We start from the raw sequence: 19,318 nt of genomic DNA, 5'->3' as shown, positions 1-19,318 counted from the left end.
GCACAATGTCAAAGATCCATGCACTGAACCATGCTTTAAGTCCGTCACCTGTGATTCTGATGCTCCCAGCATTTTGTGTGTTGCTGCTCTGGATTTCCAGCATCTGCAGACCCTCTTGTGCTTCAAACCCATACAGCTGACTGCATTTATGCGCTATCTACCCCCATCCTTCCTCAAGATCTCTCTACATGCTCCATCCATCTACCTGTACCCCATCATCTCACCTATCACACTGGCTCCCATCCCCCTCCCAAATTACTTTAAACCTTCCCCAACAGCCTGCGAGGACATTGGCCCCTCTTGAGCTCAGATGTAACCTGTCCTTGTTGTGCGTTATGCCTTCTCCAGAAGGGATCCCAATAATCAACAAATCTGAAATACTGTCCCCTGCACCAATTGTTCAGTGACATATTTATCTGCTATATCATCTTATTCTTACCTAACTGGCACATGGCACAGGCAGCAATCAAGGGATTACTACCCTTGTGGTCCTGCTTTTCAGCTTCCTTCCGAGCTCCCTATATTCGCTTTTTAGGACCTCATCTCTTTTCCTAGCAATGTGTGGTACTAGTAAGTATCACGATCTCTGGCTGCTCACTCTTCACCTCAAGCATGCTGTGGACTCTCTCTGAGATGCCCCTGACCTTGGCACCTTGGAGGGAACATGCCATCCAGGAGTCTATATACATCCACAGAATTTCTTACCCATTCCCTGAACTACAGAATCTCTTGTCACCACTGCACTCCTCCCCACCCCCACCCCTTCTGAGACACAGAGTCAGAGTCAGTGCCGGAGACATGGTCACTGAGGTTTTCTCCTGGTAGGTTGATAGCCCCCACCCACCACCACCAAACAGTGTCCAAACTAGTACACTTATTGAGGGGAAAGGCCGCAGCGGTACTCTGTACTTCCCAGTTATTCCCTTTCCTTCTCCTGGCATCCAGCAGTCATCCAGCTGCCCGTCTCCTGCAACTTGGGCATTACTGCATCCCTAAAGCTCCTGTCTATCAACCCCTTGAATGATCCATAGGCCAGTTCCCTAACACACTCTGTAAGGAGCTGCAATTGGATGCACTTCTCACAGTTGTAGCCATTAGGAGCACAGTAGGTCTCCCTGATTTCCCACATTATGCAAGAGGAACACTACCACCCTGGGATCCACTCTTGCTGCTCTACCTATGCAATAATAAGGAAGGAGAAACTTACCAGAAACTCAACTCGGCCTCTTGCCAAAGACTCATGAGCCAATTCCTCAGTATCCCACTCTAACCCAGTCCTCTCACAGTATAGCCACTCCCACAATAGCACTTCCACTTCAACCTAACTTCTTTTCAATGGCCCTTGACAATTGCCTAACTACGCAATAAATTTTAAACTGAACAAGAAGTCTTAATAGGCACCACTTTTTAAAATCTAACTATTGGCTCCTGATACCTGAAACAGAACTAAATGTATGGCACAATTTGTGTTTTCTGCATATCATTGAAAAATATTTTTTTTAAAACAGAGCTGTTTAGATGATTCACTTTCCAGTGCTATACAATAGAAATTTGACTTAACTCAGAGTGAATCACATGTTACATCACTTATAACTTATGCCATACCCAATGTTAAATTTTGACAACCTTGAAAATGCCAGCCTAATTCCTAAATCAGAATTACATAATTTGATGTCATTCTCTATGCAACTGAATTTTGCCCAATTTGCTCTTAATGCTTCCCTCCTCAGATAACATGGTTTTACCCCCTGCAGCATTGCCCCATGAGTCCTGAAGGCAAATAATTCTTTGTCCCTCAAGCTCTGCACCAGTCCTGATCCCAGAACCAGCCTTCTGACTCCTGACCTGTATTGTCCGCTTCTGAGGAGTCCATCACAAACACGATGTCCCATTCCCTTTTTATTCCCCAAGCATTATTCCGTTTCTTCTTTTCCAGTCCCCAAGACATGTACCACTTTTCTCTATTCCAGATAATATTCCTTCTCTTCCTGATTTCCAGGTGATACAGATTATTTCATTATTTGGGATCTCCCCCACCAGGTAACATCCCAGCTCTCCCTTTCCAAATATCAAAGTACAATTCTCATCTCCCACTTGCTGTTCACAGGCCCACTTCAGGCCCTGGAATAGATATTTCTGAACATGGACCAAACTGAAGTCTGATATGACCAAAATGCTAATTACCTTGTTCTGCAGGGTGCAGTTGAATTTCTGCAAATATACTGGAAAGACTAATGCAGGTCACCGCTATAGAGAAGGAAGGAGTTAACGCTTTGAATTCAATCACATTTTAAAATAATGGAGAAAAGGTAGAGATAAATCAAGGCAGAGAAAATGGGAAAGAAGGAGAGTCCAAGATGGAAACATTATCTTACAGACAGCAATGAACTTTTAAAGACACGCAATGTTTTAGGAATAGCATCTTCTCCTCTGCCATTAGATTTCTGAATGGACAATGAACCCATTGACACTATTTCACCATTTTTTTCTCTTTTTGCACTACTTATTTAATTTTTATATACGTTATTCTAATTTAAAGTATATCTATGTATTGCATTATGCTCCGCGATGAAACAACAAATTTCACAACATATGTCAATGATAATAAACCTGATTCAAATTTTTAAAAAACACACATGATCTTATGGACAGCTGGAGTCAATAAGTGGAAATGAGGGTGATGCTGCTACGTGAGTGGGATTGGTAATGAAATTAATGGATAACAGAAGGTGGTTGTGGAGGAAGGGTAAACTGGGGAAGCAGAATAATTATTTGAAATTACCAGAAGAAAATCACTATGAATCCTGAAGACGTCAGATGAAAACACTGTGATTGATGGTTTTGCTGAATTGAAGGGATGCTTTGTATTCTCCTTTCTTTACTTATAATGATGTAACACTTGTTAAGTTCATGATTGCTGCTATACCTTAATCGCAACCTCAACTATCAGGGTCATAGCTGCAAACTCTCACAATATTCTCATGTTTCCTAACCTGTCAATATCTCTGCCCAAATTCAGATGGGAGAGAGCCAGATTCTTGTCAGTTTTTTTCCCCGAGCACCAATTTTCTCCACCTGTGGTCAACTGAACATTTCTCATAAAAGCTCATTAAGCATACAGTTGACAGTCAGCAATAGTAGTGCAAATTGCTTCATGAAACATGTGTGGCTTGATGATTAATGGCTTATAACCTGTGGGATATGACTCAGTCCCCTGCTCCTGGTTTACACAAACCTAGCCCTTCTGTTTTTGCAAGTGTTATACGTTTTTAATTCTTTATTTTTAGATTTCATAGTGGGTGGCCGAGATGGTTTGGCAGTGAAATGTTGACCACCAAATAATTAAGTTGAAAATTTCATTTGTAATGTTACAAGTTTCCAAAGGCTGGAATGGATTTTCAGCAAGGCTGTAACAGCCCTCAAGAAAAGAGAGCTAACTTGGTTTTCTAGTAAGGTGAGGTGGACAGCAAAAGGAGGGCAAACACAATCCTTCCTCCTGACTAATTAAGCACAAGAGGAGAATTCAGGCAGAAGCATTAACATAGAGGATGTTACTTGCACAGGTGTCCAACTGCAAAAAGTCAAGGATAAAGCAATCTTTGTGGGTAGGAAGGTTTACAAATATTAAACTCATGTTGTCTAATAACTGAAAAATTATACTAAAAGTCAAACACATTTTAGAATGAAATTATTGCAATATGTATATCTAAATGGAAGAAACATTTGGTTCGTGCACGGTCAATCCCCAGTTACTCTCACCATTCATTTCAATTATGGGTGCATTCTTGACTTGGTGTTTACAATCTTATTCATCTCTTTTGTTTTTCTCAAAGCTGCTAGAATATTTCATGATTAAAAGTGATCAGTGTATAGACCAAGGTGATGGATATGATCCTTTCCACTTTAGGCCTGGTTCTTTGAAAGCCTGTTGAGCTCAGAAGAACAGAGGTGATCTCATTGAAATCCTCCTTTTTTTTCCAGCAGATATGGAATTTACTGGTCTCACTTGACCAGGGTGCATTGTTCAGTTCTGGTCACATTATAGGAAGGATTTGGAGGCTTTAGGGAAGGTCAGAGAAGAGTTATGAGAATGTAGTCCCTTATCCTAGAACCAATCAGACAGATGGATTCATGGGGGTGGTACTCTTCTCTTTGGCTGAGGAAAGATTTGATGTGTGTAAAACTTTAGAGGTCTGAGCTAACTGAAATTTGGGAAATTGTTCCTTCTGGTGAAGAGGTTGAGGCCTGAAGATCCTTGGTATAAACTAGAGGGCAAGGGAATTATGAATGATACAAGGGGAACGAAAATTCCCCTTAGCTTTGGTCGCAATCCACAATGCGCTTTCTGCAAATGTGGTGGAGGCAGATTCGACTGCAGCCTTCAAGTGAGAGCTGGGTGATTTTAATGTGGTAGAGAAAAAGATTCTAAGCTGTATCAAAAGGGAACAAAAAGAACAAAAGAGTTGGTTTGATGGAGAGTTGTCATGACTATGATGGGCTGAACAGTGCTTTTCTGTGTAGTAAGCATTCAGTGAGGAAAATTGAGATTGGACTTTTTTTCTACAGTACAGGCCTGATCACTTTTGACAGTCTAAACACAGAGCACAGAAACACATGGGCTTATCAGGAACAAAACCAAGTGAAATTTGATAATAGGCTAAATAAGGAGATAGTTAATCAAGTAATCTAAACTTCAATGAAAGAGAAAATTCAAGGATCAGCTTAAAAGATGGGAGAAATAAACCTAGATAGATTCCAGAGCCTAAAGTGTGGGCAACAAATGTAGAGCACAGATGATCAGGGAAGAACAGAGAGTCAGAATAGAGATGCACAGACTTCAGAAGGAATCACAGGATTCCTGGGTTTTGGAAATTATAAATCAGTGACTATGGACATGTGAAGCAAATCTCAGGAATGAGTGAAATGTGTGGAGCATGAAAATGGAAGGAAAATAAATCACTTAACATTTATTTAGGGAGCAGCATAAAATGGGGCTTTCTGAGGACTGTAATAATCTGCCTTCTTGGTGAGTATACAAATCAGATCTACAGGTTTTCTACATTTGGGGATGAAGCAGTAAGTTGTTTCATTGCACACAGTTGTTCAGAGTAATCTTTTACAACATGGAAGAAGAAAACAGTGTTAACAGTGCGTACCTGCTAAAATATTAAAGTAATATTGATAATGTCAGTGAATATAAACAGGATCCTAATTAACAGCCAAAGAATTGCATCAACATGCTGAATTCTTGAGCCTGAAGTAATTCAAATACTGCCCTGAGAATCTCCAGAGTTTTCCAACCTATAAATCCAAAATACACCAGGATGACACAGTCAATGGAGGCAGATCAAATACTTATCATTCTCTTGAAGTGGAAGGCTACAAACCAATAGCTTCTACCCTTTGTTAATATATACAGCACCATGCAAAAGTTTTATATATAGGGAAGGTGCCCAAAACTCTCGCACAGTACTGTATTTGTCAATGTGGAACAGAGAGCCAATTTGTAAATCTGGTGGGAGCAAAGGAGCTGGGAATGGCGAGTGTGGAGCACCATGGGAAGGGTGTGGGACAGGTGGCAGAGAAGGTGTGCCAGCGTGGGAAGTGGTGAGAGTGCAGACACACCTAATCCTGAGACACAAGGGAAAGTAATTTGATTCCAGACAGCTGGTTTATTGATCATTACAGAATCTCTCTCTGCAATTTCCTGCTCCCTTCTCCTTTTCCCTAACTATGATTCTCTTCTCCCTGTCCTCTTCCCATTCTCAGTTCTCAATAGAGACCCATATCAGAATCTGGTTCATCATCACTCAAATGTTAGAATTTTTTTTGTGGCAGCAGTATAGTGCAATACATAAAATTACTACAGCTAAGGCTAAGGTAATAGTTTACCTGTAGCAGCAATGTTTGGGTTATGACTAGAGATAACGGGGCATGTTAGCCATTGAGCAGGATGTTGTTCTTTCTTGTGTGTCTGGGAGCAGGGATTTGCGGTCTTTTGTCGAGGAGAGATGAAGAAAGAGGACGCGAATGGATAGTGTTGGTAGACCACTGGATGGAGTGGACTGAGGAATGAGGGTCCGAAGGTCGGCTATACTTGGAGGTCGACAGGAACAAATCAACAACACTGTGAGCCCCAACATTTGCTCATTAGAATGTTTTGTGTGTTTCATGAGAATGGGCTCTATTTTTGTTTCTTTACTAACTATAGAGTCAAATTAAATTTTAAAAAAATATATGTAAATACACACACACACACACACACACACACACACACGCACACAGAATGGTGATTGAATTCTTTTTAATCACTTTTCTGAAAACAGAACAAGGCTTTTATTGTCTTTACCCTTGTCATTGTTCACTCTACGTTTAGGTTTTTTGTTGGATTTGTTGAATTGAAATGGAATTACTTCACTCATGACATCACCATCTGTGGCGGACTGAAGGTCATTCTGGTGTCACAGGCATGCTGGCTTTCAAAATCTAAAATCTGTGATAAGGTTTCAGAACCTCAACAAAAGACCAAAAGCATAACTACCTTGTGAGAGAATGCATTGTAAATAAATATTTTTGGAGTAAGGGGCTGTGTCTCCCTTGCATTTAACTTATAAAATTTGTGTGGTTTTGACACACTGGATCAAGTTTCCAGCATAGTTTTATTTGGAACTTTACACTTACTGCTGCTAGAAAAATGGTTTACTATTTCAGAAATCTTGTTTTCTGACGCACACCTTCTGCATTTAATACCAAATCCATTCATCACAATCAACATCGTATTGGCTGCAAAATGAGTTTAAACTCACAGATCATGGCAATGCAAGTATTTTCTTCAAGTCTCTATCTTTTTACCCCTGTACTCCACCCAAAGCAGTATTTTTCAAGTGATACAAGATACCATACAGCTGTGAGATCATAGCCAAATTAGACCACCTCACCTTGTGAGCATACTCTAAGCACGATATCCAATACCTCATAATCACCTGCTTACAGCTGAACCAGATTCTTACCATTCTTATAAACACAAGAGATTCTGCAGATGCTGGAGATCTAGAGCAATGCACACACGCATAAGAAAATGCTGGAAGAACGCAGCAAGTCAGGCAACATCTATGGAGAGGAATAAAGAGTTGATGTTCATTAGGTCTCAGCCCAAAACATCAACTATCTATTCCTCTCCACAGATGTTGCCTGAGTATTTCATGCATGCTATTCTTATAATTCTCAGTGTACATACCACAAAATTTAGACTGGAGCCAAATGGATTATCGTTTCATTTGACTGAGTTGGTCATTTCAACTGAAACACAGGTTCAAAGTTTCACGGGGATGTGAAGGAAGCCCCCAGAAAATCTTTGAATCTAGTTTGAACAGTGAATACAATTGAGTGTCAGGAAGGGTTTAACTAAGGCATGCTACATCATCTATTCATGCCATATCCCCCTTATGAAGAATGCCCCTTGATCTTATCATTAGTGAATGGCACTGAGCAGCATGGGAAGTGTAAACTCTAAATATGGCATATAATACAATCTACCATTGTGTATTATTATTCCCATTGAAGCATCCAGGTTTTCTTTTTGAAACGTACAGTACAAACTTCTTGCACCATAACATAATGGATGTAGGGATGATATTTGTTCAGCTGGAATGTTGAAAGTCAAGAGTCACAGGTTCAAAATAAGGTTTGAACAAACAGCTTCAGAACAGTCAGTGGGGGATCATGGGAAGTTTAGCCAAGCTGATTTTAGACTAGTACAAGTCCCAGATCCACAAAACCAGCTGGACCACACATTCATTCTGAAGTCATATGCTAGGGGTACAGTGGCAAGAATAGGTGCAATTGACTACATACAGGCTCAGTGATTAATGAATCAATATTTAACACAAGTGTCAGTCCAGGGAAACGGAAACAATAGAGAGGCAGACAGAAGGGGGCCTAGACTTCATGCATCTCTCACTTGGAGAGACACTTTCAAAATTTTCCCCAAGCTCATTATTCTTTGAAGTGACCAGCAATTGATCTTCTACCTTTCCATACAAATGCTCAAGCCCAGAGAAGTTTCTGGAATGTTACAGAGGGACATGACATTTGCAAGCCATTACAGCAATAATTCCGCCTGGCGGTCCGTATTGAAGACCACAGATAGCAAAGGCCTGCTCCGAGGTCTCTAATCAAGACAGTGAAGTTGGGATATTGGGGCAGGAGGCTGACCTTCACGAAGAGCAGACAGCCTGAACATCTGAAGCCCAACAAAGATCCCAGCATTACAGACAGTGCTTGGGACTTGGACAAATTTTTACAGCCAAAGTTTTACATGTCTCCACCTGTGTATGTGTAAGCACATGCATATGTGTTTGTGCATCTGCATCCACATGTGTGTATGCATCTGTTTCCCAGCATGTGTATGCTTGCACACACATGTGAACTTTACCTTTGCACTGGGATCCAATTTGTGTCCCTTTTGTTTGCCTCGGCAGGGAAAACCAGACTTCAAGGGATATTGGTGGAAGCGCTCAAAAAGCTGAGGGGCATCGGAGAATTTGGCATTCAGGACTAAAGTGAAGAGGGATTTATTCAGTTAGTGCCGATGAGTCTAGAATTTTCTCCTGAAGCGGTCTGTGGAGGCTCAGATACTGACTGAGAAAGAAAGACCAATCTTTGGCATATAGAAGGAGATCAATAGATCATTTGAATTAAGGGAGTCAAGGGCTAGAGTGAGGAGGTGTCCCTACAGGAGGGGCCAAATGGCCTGCGCCTGCTTCTATCTATAAGTTCTTAAACAGAGCACAGTATAGAGCCCAGCTGGTGGTTAATAAACCAAACACGAGGAAATCTGCAGATGCTGGAAATACAAACAACACACACAAAATGCTGGTGGAACACAGCAGGCCAGGCAGCATTTATAGGGAGAAGCACTGTCAACTTTTCGGGCCGAAACCCTTCGTCAGGAATAGTTAATAAACCACTCACCTGAGTGTACACACACACACACACACAAGCGCATACTGCCTGAACACGCAATCTCTGAATTGCTTTGTTTGCCCTTAGCTCAACAGAAAATGTCTGAGGTGTAACCCACAGCCTAAAGGCTGCAGAGAATCAGAGAACTCTGTGCATAAACTCAGGCTCTAGGTGAGTGCTGTGATACGAAATCTACTCTTAAATCTGTTAGGGCAAGCAGAGAAAGCTGGGAACAATGAATACAGTGGCAACACACACCTGTGATAACAATGGACTTTGGACCTTAATTGTTAGTGAAGTTAAACAAAATGAGCTCATACTACCCCCAGAGAGACAGAGATCAAGAGAAATCAGATTTACAAGCGACTTGAAAAGAATATGCCCCTTTTCAACTGTGTAAAGCTTTTCTTTCATCATGTATGTGATGTGGTATAGTGCATTAATCTCAGTCACATACTGATGTCATAACAAGTAAAATTATATTGAAGCATTTGGCATTAGAAACATTCCTGAACGTTGAATGAAAAACATTAAATTCTATGATAACTGAAGGCCAATTGTGTATTTATTAATTCTATATATTTCAAAATATCCTCTTATTTACTGTTGTTTTTTCTCATGCAGTCTACTGAATAAAATGATACCTTGTTTCACATCAAGGGTAAAATGTAATTTTACGAGGTATCATAGCTGTCCTGTACCTGCAGCTTACTATGAAATAAAGCAGTTTTAATGGCTAGCCCTATGGAGTGGAATGAACAGTCGATGTTTTGGCTGAGACCCTACATCAGGACTGGAAAGGAAGGGGAAGGAAGCCTGGAGAAGAAGGTGGAGAAAAGAAAGCAGTAAAAGCTGGCAAGTGATAGGTGAGCACATGGTCGAAGATTAAAAGAGCATCACAGTTCACAGAAGGGGAAGTCATGAGAAAGGGTCTCACTGAACTGCCATCGAAGATAGGATTGAAACTTCCTCAGGCTAGGCATACCTCGAAGAGACTTGGCAGTGGAGCAGCCAATCATAAACACAAGAGATTCTGCAGTTGCTGGAAATCTCTTGTGATTATAGACTTGTACCTTTGATTATGGAGCAATGCTTTGTGTTTATGACTTGCTGATTTTCCATGCTTTCTTGGTCTATTTCTGAAGTGAGTACACAAGGACGCACACAGAAGACATGACGATCACCTTTGGACATTAGGAGGCACTGGCTTTGTACACAGACCTCACATATCCTCAAGTTCCTTTCAGCCAATTAAATGCTTTTGTTGTCAGTAGGAAACATAACTGCTGATCTGTGCATACCAAGCTTCCATGGGTAACAATATGGTCATAGTAAGATAATCAGCTTCCATGGTGTTTTTTGAATGATAAATATTGTCCAGGAGATCAGAGTGAATGCCTTACTCCTCTTCTTACTGAGACCATGGGAAATTAGAATCAAATTTAGTATTCAGACATTTAGCACATCATGAAATTTGCTGTTATGTGGCAGCAGTGCCTTGTGATACATAGTAATAAAAAAACCTATAAATTACAATAAGAGATATATTAAAAATACATTAAGTAACACAAAACGAAAGAAAAATAGTGAGCTAGTATATAGTACATAGGTTCATTATCCGTGAAAAAATCTGATGGTGGAGGGGAAGAAGCTGGTCCTATAACGTTGAGTGTGTGGCTCCTGTACCACCACCTTGATGGTAGCAACGAGAAGAGGACATCTCCTGAATAATGATGGTTCTTAATGCTGGATGCCACCTTCTTGAGGAATTGCCTTTTGAAGGTGCTGGGGAGGCTAGACCCCGCTGAGTCGGCAACCTTCTGCAGCTTTTTCGACCCTGTACCGTGACCCCTCCGTACCCAAATGACAACACAACCAGTTAGAATGCTCTCCACGGTATATCTGTAGAAATTTGAGAAAGTTAAATTTCCTCAGACTCCTAATGATGTGCAGCCACAGCCATGTCTTCTTTGTAATTGGAGCCACAGAGTCATTGAAAAGTACAGCACAGAAACAGGCCCTTTGGCCCATCTAGTCTGTGTCAAACCATTTAAACTACCTGCTTCCATTGACATGCACCCAGATTGGGCCCAGGATAAATCTTCAGAGATGTCGACACCTAGCAACTTAAAACTGCTCACCTTTTCCACTGCTGATCCCTCTGAGGACAGGTGTGCGTTCCCTTGACTTTCTCTTTCACAAGTCCACAATCAATTCCTTGGTCTTACTGATGCCGAGTACAAGGTTGTTGTTGTGACAACACTCAACCAGCTAACCTAACTCACTCCTAGGCATCTCCTCATCATCATCTGAACTTCTGACAATAGTTGTATCATCAGCAAAGTTATAGATGGTGCTTGAGCTGTGCCTAGCCACACGGTGTAGAGAGAGTAGAGCAGTGGGCTAAGCATGCAACATTGAGGCGTGCCAGTGTTAAAAGGAAGAAATTTTATTTCCAAGCTGCACTCAAAAGGGGAATCTTACCCCAAAGGCTGCAAGGACTGCCAGCTCAAAGGCTGTAGTATAACATGAAGTTGAATATTCTGACCCAGAAATAAATGCACAGGATGTAGGTGTCATTGGGCACGAGGGAAGATTTCATTGTAACCTATCAAATACTGGAAAGCATAGGTAAAGAAGATGTTTCTTATAGGGAGGGAGTCTAGGACCAGAGAGCACAGCTTCATAATACAAGGACATCCCTTCAGACAGACCATAAGGTGGTAAATCTTTGGAGTTCATTGCCATAGATGCTGTGGAGGCCAAATCACTGGTTATATTTAAAGTGGAGGTTGATAGGTTCTTGTTTAGTAAGGGTGTCAAAGGTTACAGGGAGAAGGTACAAGAATTGGGTTGAGAGAACTTTTAAAAAATCAGCCAAGGAGGAATGCCAGAGCAAACTCAATGGACCGAATGGCCTCATTGTGCTCCTCAGTCTTATGGTAGTGTGGAACAGGGACACCAAAGATAAAATGCAGAGTCCACATATGAGAACAACCGTCCCAACAATATCATACAAGGACAGAACAAATAGGAGTAGGGGTCAAGCCTGCTCTGCCACTCATCAAGATCTTAACCTCAGTGCCATTTCCTGCACTATTCTTCCAACCACTGATTCAATATTCAGAATTGTATTCATTTTTTTAAAATTAACTCAGCATCTGAGCTTCCACAGCTAAACAGAGCACAAAATTCCAAAAATTCAAGACACTGCATTAAGAAATTTCTGCTTATCTCAGTCCTGGAGAGCCTATCCCTTAGTTTGAGACTGTGACTCCTCAACTCAGAGATATCCTTCCTGCACCCAGTCAGTCGATTCCTTCTTCCCTCTGCTATCTGATTTCTGAACAGTCCATGAATACCATCTTACCACTTTGTTCTCTTCCTCACTATTTATTCATTTTTATATTTCTCATTGTAACCTACAGTAATTGCTTAACGTTTTGCACTGTACTGATGCCAAAAAGCAACAAGTTTTACAACACAAGTCAGTGATAATAAATCTGATTCGAAGACTCGTATAATTTTCTAAAACATCTTTCATTCTTCTAGAGAATGCAGACCTGATTTATCCAACCCATTTTCATAGTAAGACCACCATCTCCAGAATCCTTCTAAACAATCTTCAATATACTTCCTTTATCTAGTATGTTGCAACAAAATTGGGCTCAACATCACAAAGACCAAAGAATTGATTGTAGGCCCAGGAAAACACACTCCAATCCTCACTGAGGGGTCAGTGGTAGAAAGCTTCTAGATCCTGGGCCCACCACAGTGAAAGCACGCTGGCAGCTTTACTTCATTCAGAGTTTGAGGAGGTTTCGTACGTCACCAATGTACAGATGTACCGCGGAGAGCACTTGGACTTGTTGCATCACCATCTTGTATGGAGGCGCCAATACACAGAATTTTAAGCGGCTCCATCACAGGCACAAGTCTCTCTACCATCAAGGACAGCTTCAAAGCGTGGCACCTCAAGACAGCAGCGCCCAGCGTTAAGGGCCATCACCATCAGGGACATGGCCTCTTCTCATTACTACCATCAAGAGGAATACAGGAGGTTGAAGGCACATAATCAACATTTGCGTTTTCCCTTCCTCCATCAGATTTCTGAACTGTCCACGAACACTGCTTTCCTCTTCCTCTTTCACACCACTTACTTTGTTGTAACTGAAAGTAATTTGTAAAGCTTGCACTGTACAGCTGTCACAAAACAACAACCATCATGACCTGCATCAGTGACAATAAACCTGGTTCTTGTTCTTGGTGGATAAAGAAACTAAAACAATTTAAAATACTCCAGCTGTAGCCTTACCAAAGACCCACACAAGACTTCTTTGTTCTTTCTGTATTCAAATCATCTTGTGATTGGGATGACCATACCGTTTGCTCTCAAAATTGCTGTATATTCCAAAATGCTGCCTCTCAGTGGACAAGGAAGCCAAGGTCACTTTGAAAATGTCATAATTCATAATATCATATTGATCATTTTCTCACCCCCTCCTTTTCAGTGACAAGGCTGTTGACAAACAATGCAGAATATAATGCAGAAGGACAAGGGGAACCCTCACCCCATCCACCCACCACCCCACTTAGGACAGGGTTCCCCTTGTCCTCACCTACCACCCCAATAGCTTCCGGGTCCAACGTATAATTCTCCATAACTTCTGCCACCTCCAACGGGATCCCACTACCAAGCACATCTTTCCCTCCCCCCCCCCTTTCTACTTTCCGCAGGGATCACTCCCTATGTACTCCCTTGTCCATTCATCCCCCCCCCCCATCCCTTCCCACCGTTCTCCCTCCTGGCACTTATCCTTGTAAACGGAACAAGTGCTACACCTGCCCTTACACTTCCTCCCTCACCACCATTCAGGGCCCCAGACGGTCCTTCCAGGTGAGGCGACACTTCACCTGTGAGTCGGCTGGTGTGGTATACTGCGTCCGGTGCTCCCGGTGTGGCCTTTTATATATTGGTGAGACCCGATGCAGACTGGGAGACCGTTTCGCTGAACACCTATGCTCGGTTCACCAGAGAAAGCAGGATTTCCCAGTGGCCACACATTTTAATTCCACGTCCCATTCCCATTCTGGTATGTCTATCCATGGCCTCCTCTACTGTCAAGATGAAGCCACACTCAGGTTGGAGGAACACCTTATATACCGACTGGGTAGTCTCCAACCTGATGGCATGAACATTGACTTCTCTAACTTCTGTTAATTCCCCTCCTCCCTGTCTTACCCCATCCCTGATATATTTAGCATTCCCCCCCTCCTTCTCTCTCTCTCTCTCTCTCTCTCTCTCTCTCTCTCTCTCTCTCTCTCTGCCCATCACTCTGCCTGTTCCCCATCTCCCTCTGGTGCTCCCCTCCCCCTTTCTTTCTCCCTAGGCCTCGCATCCCATGACCCTTTCCCTTCTCTAGCTCTGTATCCCTTTTCCCAGCCACCTTTCCGGCTCTCAGCTTCACCCCACTCCCTCCGGTCTTCTCCTATCATTTCGCATTTCCCCCTCCCCCTCCTACTTTCAAATCTCTTACTAACTTTCCTTTCAGTTAGTCCTGACGAAGGGTCTCGGCCCGAAACGTCGACAGCGCTTCTCCCTATAGATTCTGCCTGACCTGCTGCATTCCACCAGTGTTTGAAATGCCTGACTGAACAAGCCAAATCTGGTAGACAATGGTTGTATTTTCTTGAGAATGTCTCCCTCTAGAGTCCAAGTCATGATTGACAAAACTCACTCCTTAACTCTGTAATTGTCTGGCTACAACTATAACTTGTGAATGATATACACTGCAGTGATTTAGGAAGCTGTGGTCAGGGGTAATGCAGTTCCCTCCCTGGATGAGGTCCCAATCAAGCATGCTGTTTTGACTAGATGTTATTCAGTTTTTTTGAGTGTTGTTGGAACAGCACTCATCCAAATAAATGGAGAGCACTTCATTACCCACTTCACTTGGGTCTCGTAAATATTGGAAAGGCTTTAGGGGTCAGGAAGTGAATGACCTACCAAAGAACATGTATCCTCGAACAGCTTTTGTAGTCATGATATTTATGTGACTGATCCAGTTTAGGTTTTAGTCAGTGGTACCTTTTAAAATGATGATGCTGGAGTATTTGATGATGTCCTTATGGCTCAGTGATGAGACATTCCCACCAGAGATTGTCCATAGCCTCTCTCTCGTGTGGCATGCATGTCACTCTTACCACCCTTATATGGATCAAATAGGTAAACCAGGAGACCAGCCAGCACAGAGAAAAGGAGCAGCTGTTCACAGAACTTGCTCCATGTGGCCGGGTCTCTAAGACAACACAGTAGAGGGCGATATCATATTATGAAGACCACCTGGTTGCAGGCTAGCCACTCTCCTGGATCGTCTGCCTGGCGCAATAAGCAGCTTAGATATTTTGCAAACTACTGCTGTGCATTCTTATACAGAGAAAGAGTAGAATGTGGAATTCCTTAAGACATGGAGTGATTGGGGTCTACACATTGATGGGCGGCTGAGATGAGCACATTACAAATAAACAGAAGGGCCCACAAAAAGCTCCTCTAAGCACAAAAACAACGTACACCAATTGAGCCAAATGGTCGGTTTCTGTGTCATAAATTCTACATCATTGTTTGCGTGACTTGACACCCCACCTTCACCTCAAAAGTGCCCTACGGCTGATTTGCCAAATGATTTCCAGCAGAGGTAGGGCCTGTACTTCCCACGGCCATTAATACACTTTTCTAAAACAATCTGTACCTGGTCAGCAAAGCTGATGGCATCACGTATATTCAGCTTGTGGTAAACGTCCCAAATATCATCCTTGATCCTGTAGGCCGACTTCCGCATCAACATTTGCCTCAAGTACTTCTTGTCAAACTGTTCCCATCTGCAAGAGTAATTTATACAGTGGTCACCCAAATAAAAGCAGCAACTGGAGTGATGTCTGCTCGATTTGTGATACTGACTTGGAGGGAAGGCTGAGAAAGAACAGCAGAGCTCCAGGTAAGAGCATGCTACTCTTGTTAGGTCTACCACACACTTGACATGCTTTCCTGTTGCAAACTGGGTCCAAACTATCTTTTGGATTGCCTTGAATTCCCCTGCCCCTTCCTCACATTGACACATATTCCCAGTGGGGAATAGAAATATAGAACATATTAGAACTGCCAAATCTACTACAGTACTATTTACTCCTAATAGTTATAAATTTAGGAATTTATCCAGCGCATGCAGCCATACTCTTTTGATTGACATAAACAGTGCAGACATCCAATACATATAATGGACTGTGCTTTTGACAATTGCATCCGTCGAACCCTTACTTTCACTGTAACTTGAAAAATGATTGACAATACCTTCAAGTTCTTTGTAGTTCCTAACCTGAAGTAGCGAAATAGCCTCACTTTCACTTCCAGCCGCGCCTGGCATCTCCGAGCCTGAATGCTTGAAAACCCAATGTGCTAAACAGTTCTTACTGCTCATTTCTTGCCAACTATCAGTGACAAAAATCAGTGCACTTTGAACACAAACACACGCAAATGATGCTTTTTAAAAACTGCTCACTCTAAGCACAGTGTAGTGTCTAAAGACCACACGATGTGCACACAACTAACACCAGCTAGAAACTGATTGGCAACAGTGCGACAGTCTCCTGTCCCAATTGAGTGGCAAGTTTCCCAAAGGAACAAAGAAAACCCCAGCTCTTTTTGAGTTGCTTTTGCTCCTGAAAAATTGTCCCAAATAAGTGGCTGCCTGATTAACTGGGATCTACTGTATTTCCTTCTGAAGCAGTCCTTGCCTTGCTCTCCAATCAAGAGGGAATATTTTTAGAATTACATCTCAATCAGCAAATGATAAAGTAATTGAATTTAGAAGGCTCACCTTTGACTTTCCCGCCATATTAATATACATTTGCCTCACATGCTTGAACTGTAGATTCACTGCATCCAAGGTGATTGGTCATTTGGGTTCAGGGGCAGCTTGTCCAGAGACGGGGGTAGGAGTCGAGATGTCTTACTCTGGCTGGAGTTTCATGACTAGTGGTGCTAGCATGGATGCATACTGGAACCTCTACTATTTGTGCAAAATACAAATGACTTGAATGAAAATGTGGATAGGCGAGTTAGTAACCAGCATCCTTTCCTCAGGATCAAAAATGTCTTCTTCTTGCAGGCATGCATTAAATTGAGAGAGGGGAACTTCAAAGAGAGCATGCCAGACAAGTTTCTATTTTTTTTTTAAAAAAGAAGTGGTTGGTGCCTGAATTGCCATGCCAGGGGTGGTGGTGTCAGCAGATGTGATAAAGGCATCCAAGAAGCTTTTATATAGGCACGTGAATGAAGGGATATGGACCGTTTGCAGTCAGAAGAGATTAGGTGTCATTAGCTTAGTTATTTCAGCACAACATTGTGGGCCAAAGGGCCTGTGTCTATTGTTACTTACCTCTTCTCAACCCACGCTTGAATGTTGTCTGTGTCTTGCTGAGTTTGTTGATCAGTTGCAAATGGAACTGAACACTAGCTAGTGACCAGTGATCATCCCCACTTCCAACCAATGTGATAGAATAAGGTCACTAAGAAAGGTGCTGGTTCAAGAAACTTTCCTGAGGAACTCCTGCAGTGATGCCTTAGAGCTGTGATAATTGACATGCAACAAACATAACTATTATTCTCTGTACACAGTATGACATGTTTCTTCTGGACGTCCATTGATTTCAGTTTTACCACAGTTGCTTGACGCCACATTCAACCAAACCGTTCCTTTAAATCAAGATCAGTCAAATCTAACTTGAAAAACTAGAATTTAGATCTTTGGTTCCTGTTTGGACTAAGACTACGACGAGGTTGGAGGTTGCTCTGGCACAATTCACTGTGCTTCAGTGGTCTGGTTACCGAAGATTAGGTGTGACCTGATAGCACTGTTCACAATCCATGTACCAACATTTTGTTGATGATCAAGAATAGACTGAGTGGACAGTTTTTAGTGGAACTGGATTTGACCTGCTTTATCTAGCAAGGACACATTGCTGGCCAGAGTTCCACATTGCTTGGCACATGTAATACTGCCAGAAGAGTTTGGCTAAAGGCCCAGCAAAGCCTTCAGTACTGTGAAGCCCTTGATGTATCTAGAGGTCAGATTTTGTATCCAATCATTAGTCAGCAAGGAAACACGTCTCCCGGTGGCAATTAACAGGTCAGCAAATGGAAGTAAAATTCACCACCACAACGAATATACAGTACCTGCTCCAGGCCAGCTCCACTCGATTCATCTCCAGCCCTTGGGTGTGGCACAGATGTCAGGAAGCAAATATGTGGGGGCAGAGAGTTGTGTAACAGTGCACATAACCAGATGTGTGGGAACACTGGTGAACAACAGATTCTCAAATAATAGAGAGATATCTAACAGTCTTGGAACATCAAGGGAATTAAATAGAACAGATAAGCGACATCAGATATGAGGCAAGAAACATTGTTGAATAAACTATCTGATGTGGTTTTCTGGTTTAAAGATTAAATGTGTATTTGTGGACACTAAGGCTTTGATCTTATGACACACATATTGAATCAGTCTTTGTTCATTAGAAAGCCATTAAGAATTTAAAGTCCTACACCAAGGGATATTCATATGGGTACAAAATACCTATAGACAATTCAAACGCAGATATTATTAAGATTATTTATATTGTGGACACACACTCAATGGCTGCTTTATTAGGTACACCTGCTTGTTAATGCAAATATATAATCAGTGAATCATGTGCTAGCAACTCAATAGATGAAAGCAGTCAGACATGTTCAAGAAGTTCAGTTGTTGTTCAGACCAAAAATCAGAATGGGGGAAGAAATGTGATCTAAGTGACTTTGAACATGGAATGATTGTTGGTGTCAAAGGGGGTGGTTAGAGTATCTCAGAAACTGCTGATCTCCTGGGATCTTCACATACAGCAGTCGGGAGAGTTTACAGAGAATAGTGCGAAGAACAAAAACCATCCAGAGAGTGGCAGTTCTGTGGGTGAAAATGCTTTGTTAATGAGAGGGGCGAGAGGAGAACGGCCAGACTGGTTCAAGCTGACAGGAAAGTGAGAGTAACTCAACTAACCATGCGTTACAACAGTGGCGCACAGAAGAGTGTCTCTGAATGCACTACATGTTGAACCTTAAAAGTGGATGGACTACAGCAGAAGATCACACCAGGTTTCACTCCTGCGGCCACTTTATTAGGTACACTCTTGTATCTGATAAAGTGTCCACTGACTGAATTTTCTTAACACATTGAAAGCCAGGCTGAAAGAAATCTGAAGCTTATATTTCTTCCCTTACCCAATACTTCACATGAGCCCAAACCCACTTAGATCTATAGGA

General features: G+C 42.1%; 1 protein-coding gene across 1 annotated transcript in view; it reads right to left on the bottom strand.

Moving 5' to 3' along the window:
• The window catches only part of slc9a5 (solute carrier family 9 member A5), a 222,187-nt gene that overhangs the window by 31,530 nt on the left and 171,339 nt on the right, over positions 1-19,318 (bottom strand). The window contains exon 10 of the mRNA XM_059992703.1: positions 15,714-15,843. Within this exon, the coding sequence (XP_059848686.1) occupies positions 15,714-15,843 (130 nt within the window). The remainder of the gene's footprint in view (positions 1-15,713; positions 15,844-19,318) is intronic.

Source organism: Hypanus sabinus, chromosome 17, assembly GCF_030144855.1.
Source record: "Hypanus sabinus isolate sHypSab1 chromosome 17, sHypSab1.hap1, whole genome shotgun sequence".
NCBI classification, from domain to species: Eukaryota; Metazoa; Chordata; class Chondrichthyes; order Myliobatiformes; family Dasyatidae; genus Hypanus; species Hypanus sabinus.
This window is presented reverse-complemented; position numbering and strand designations above follow the sequence as displayed.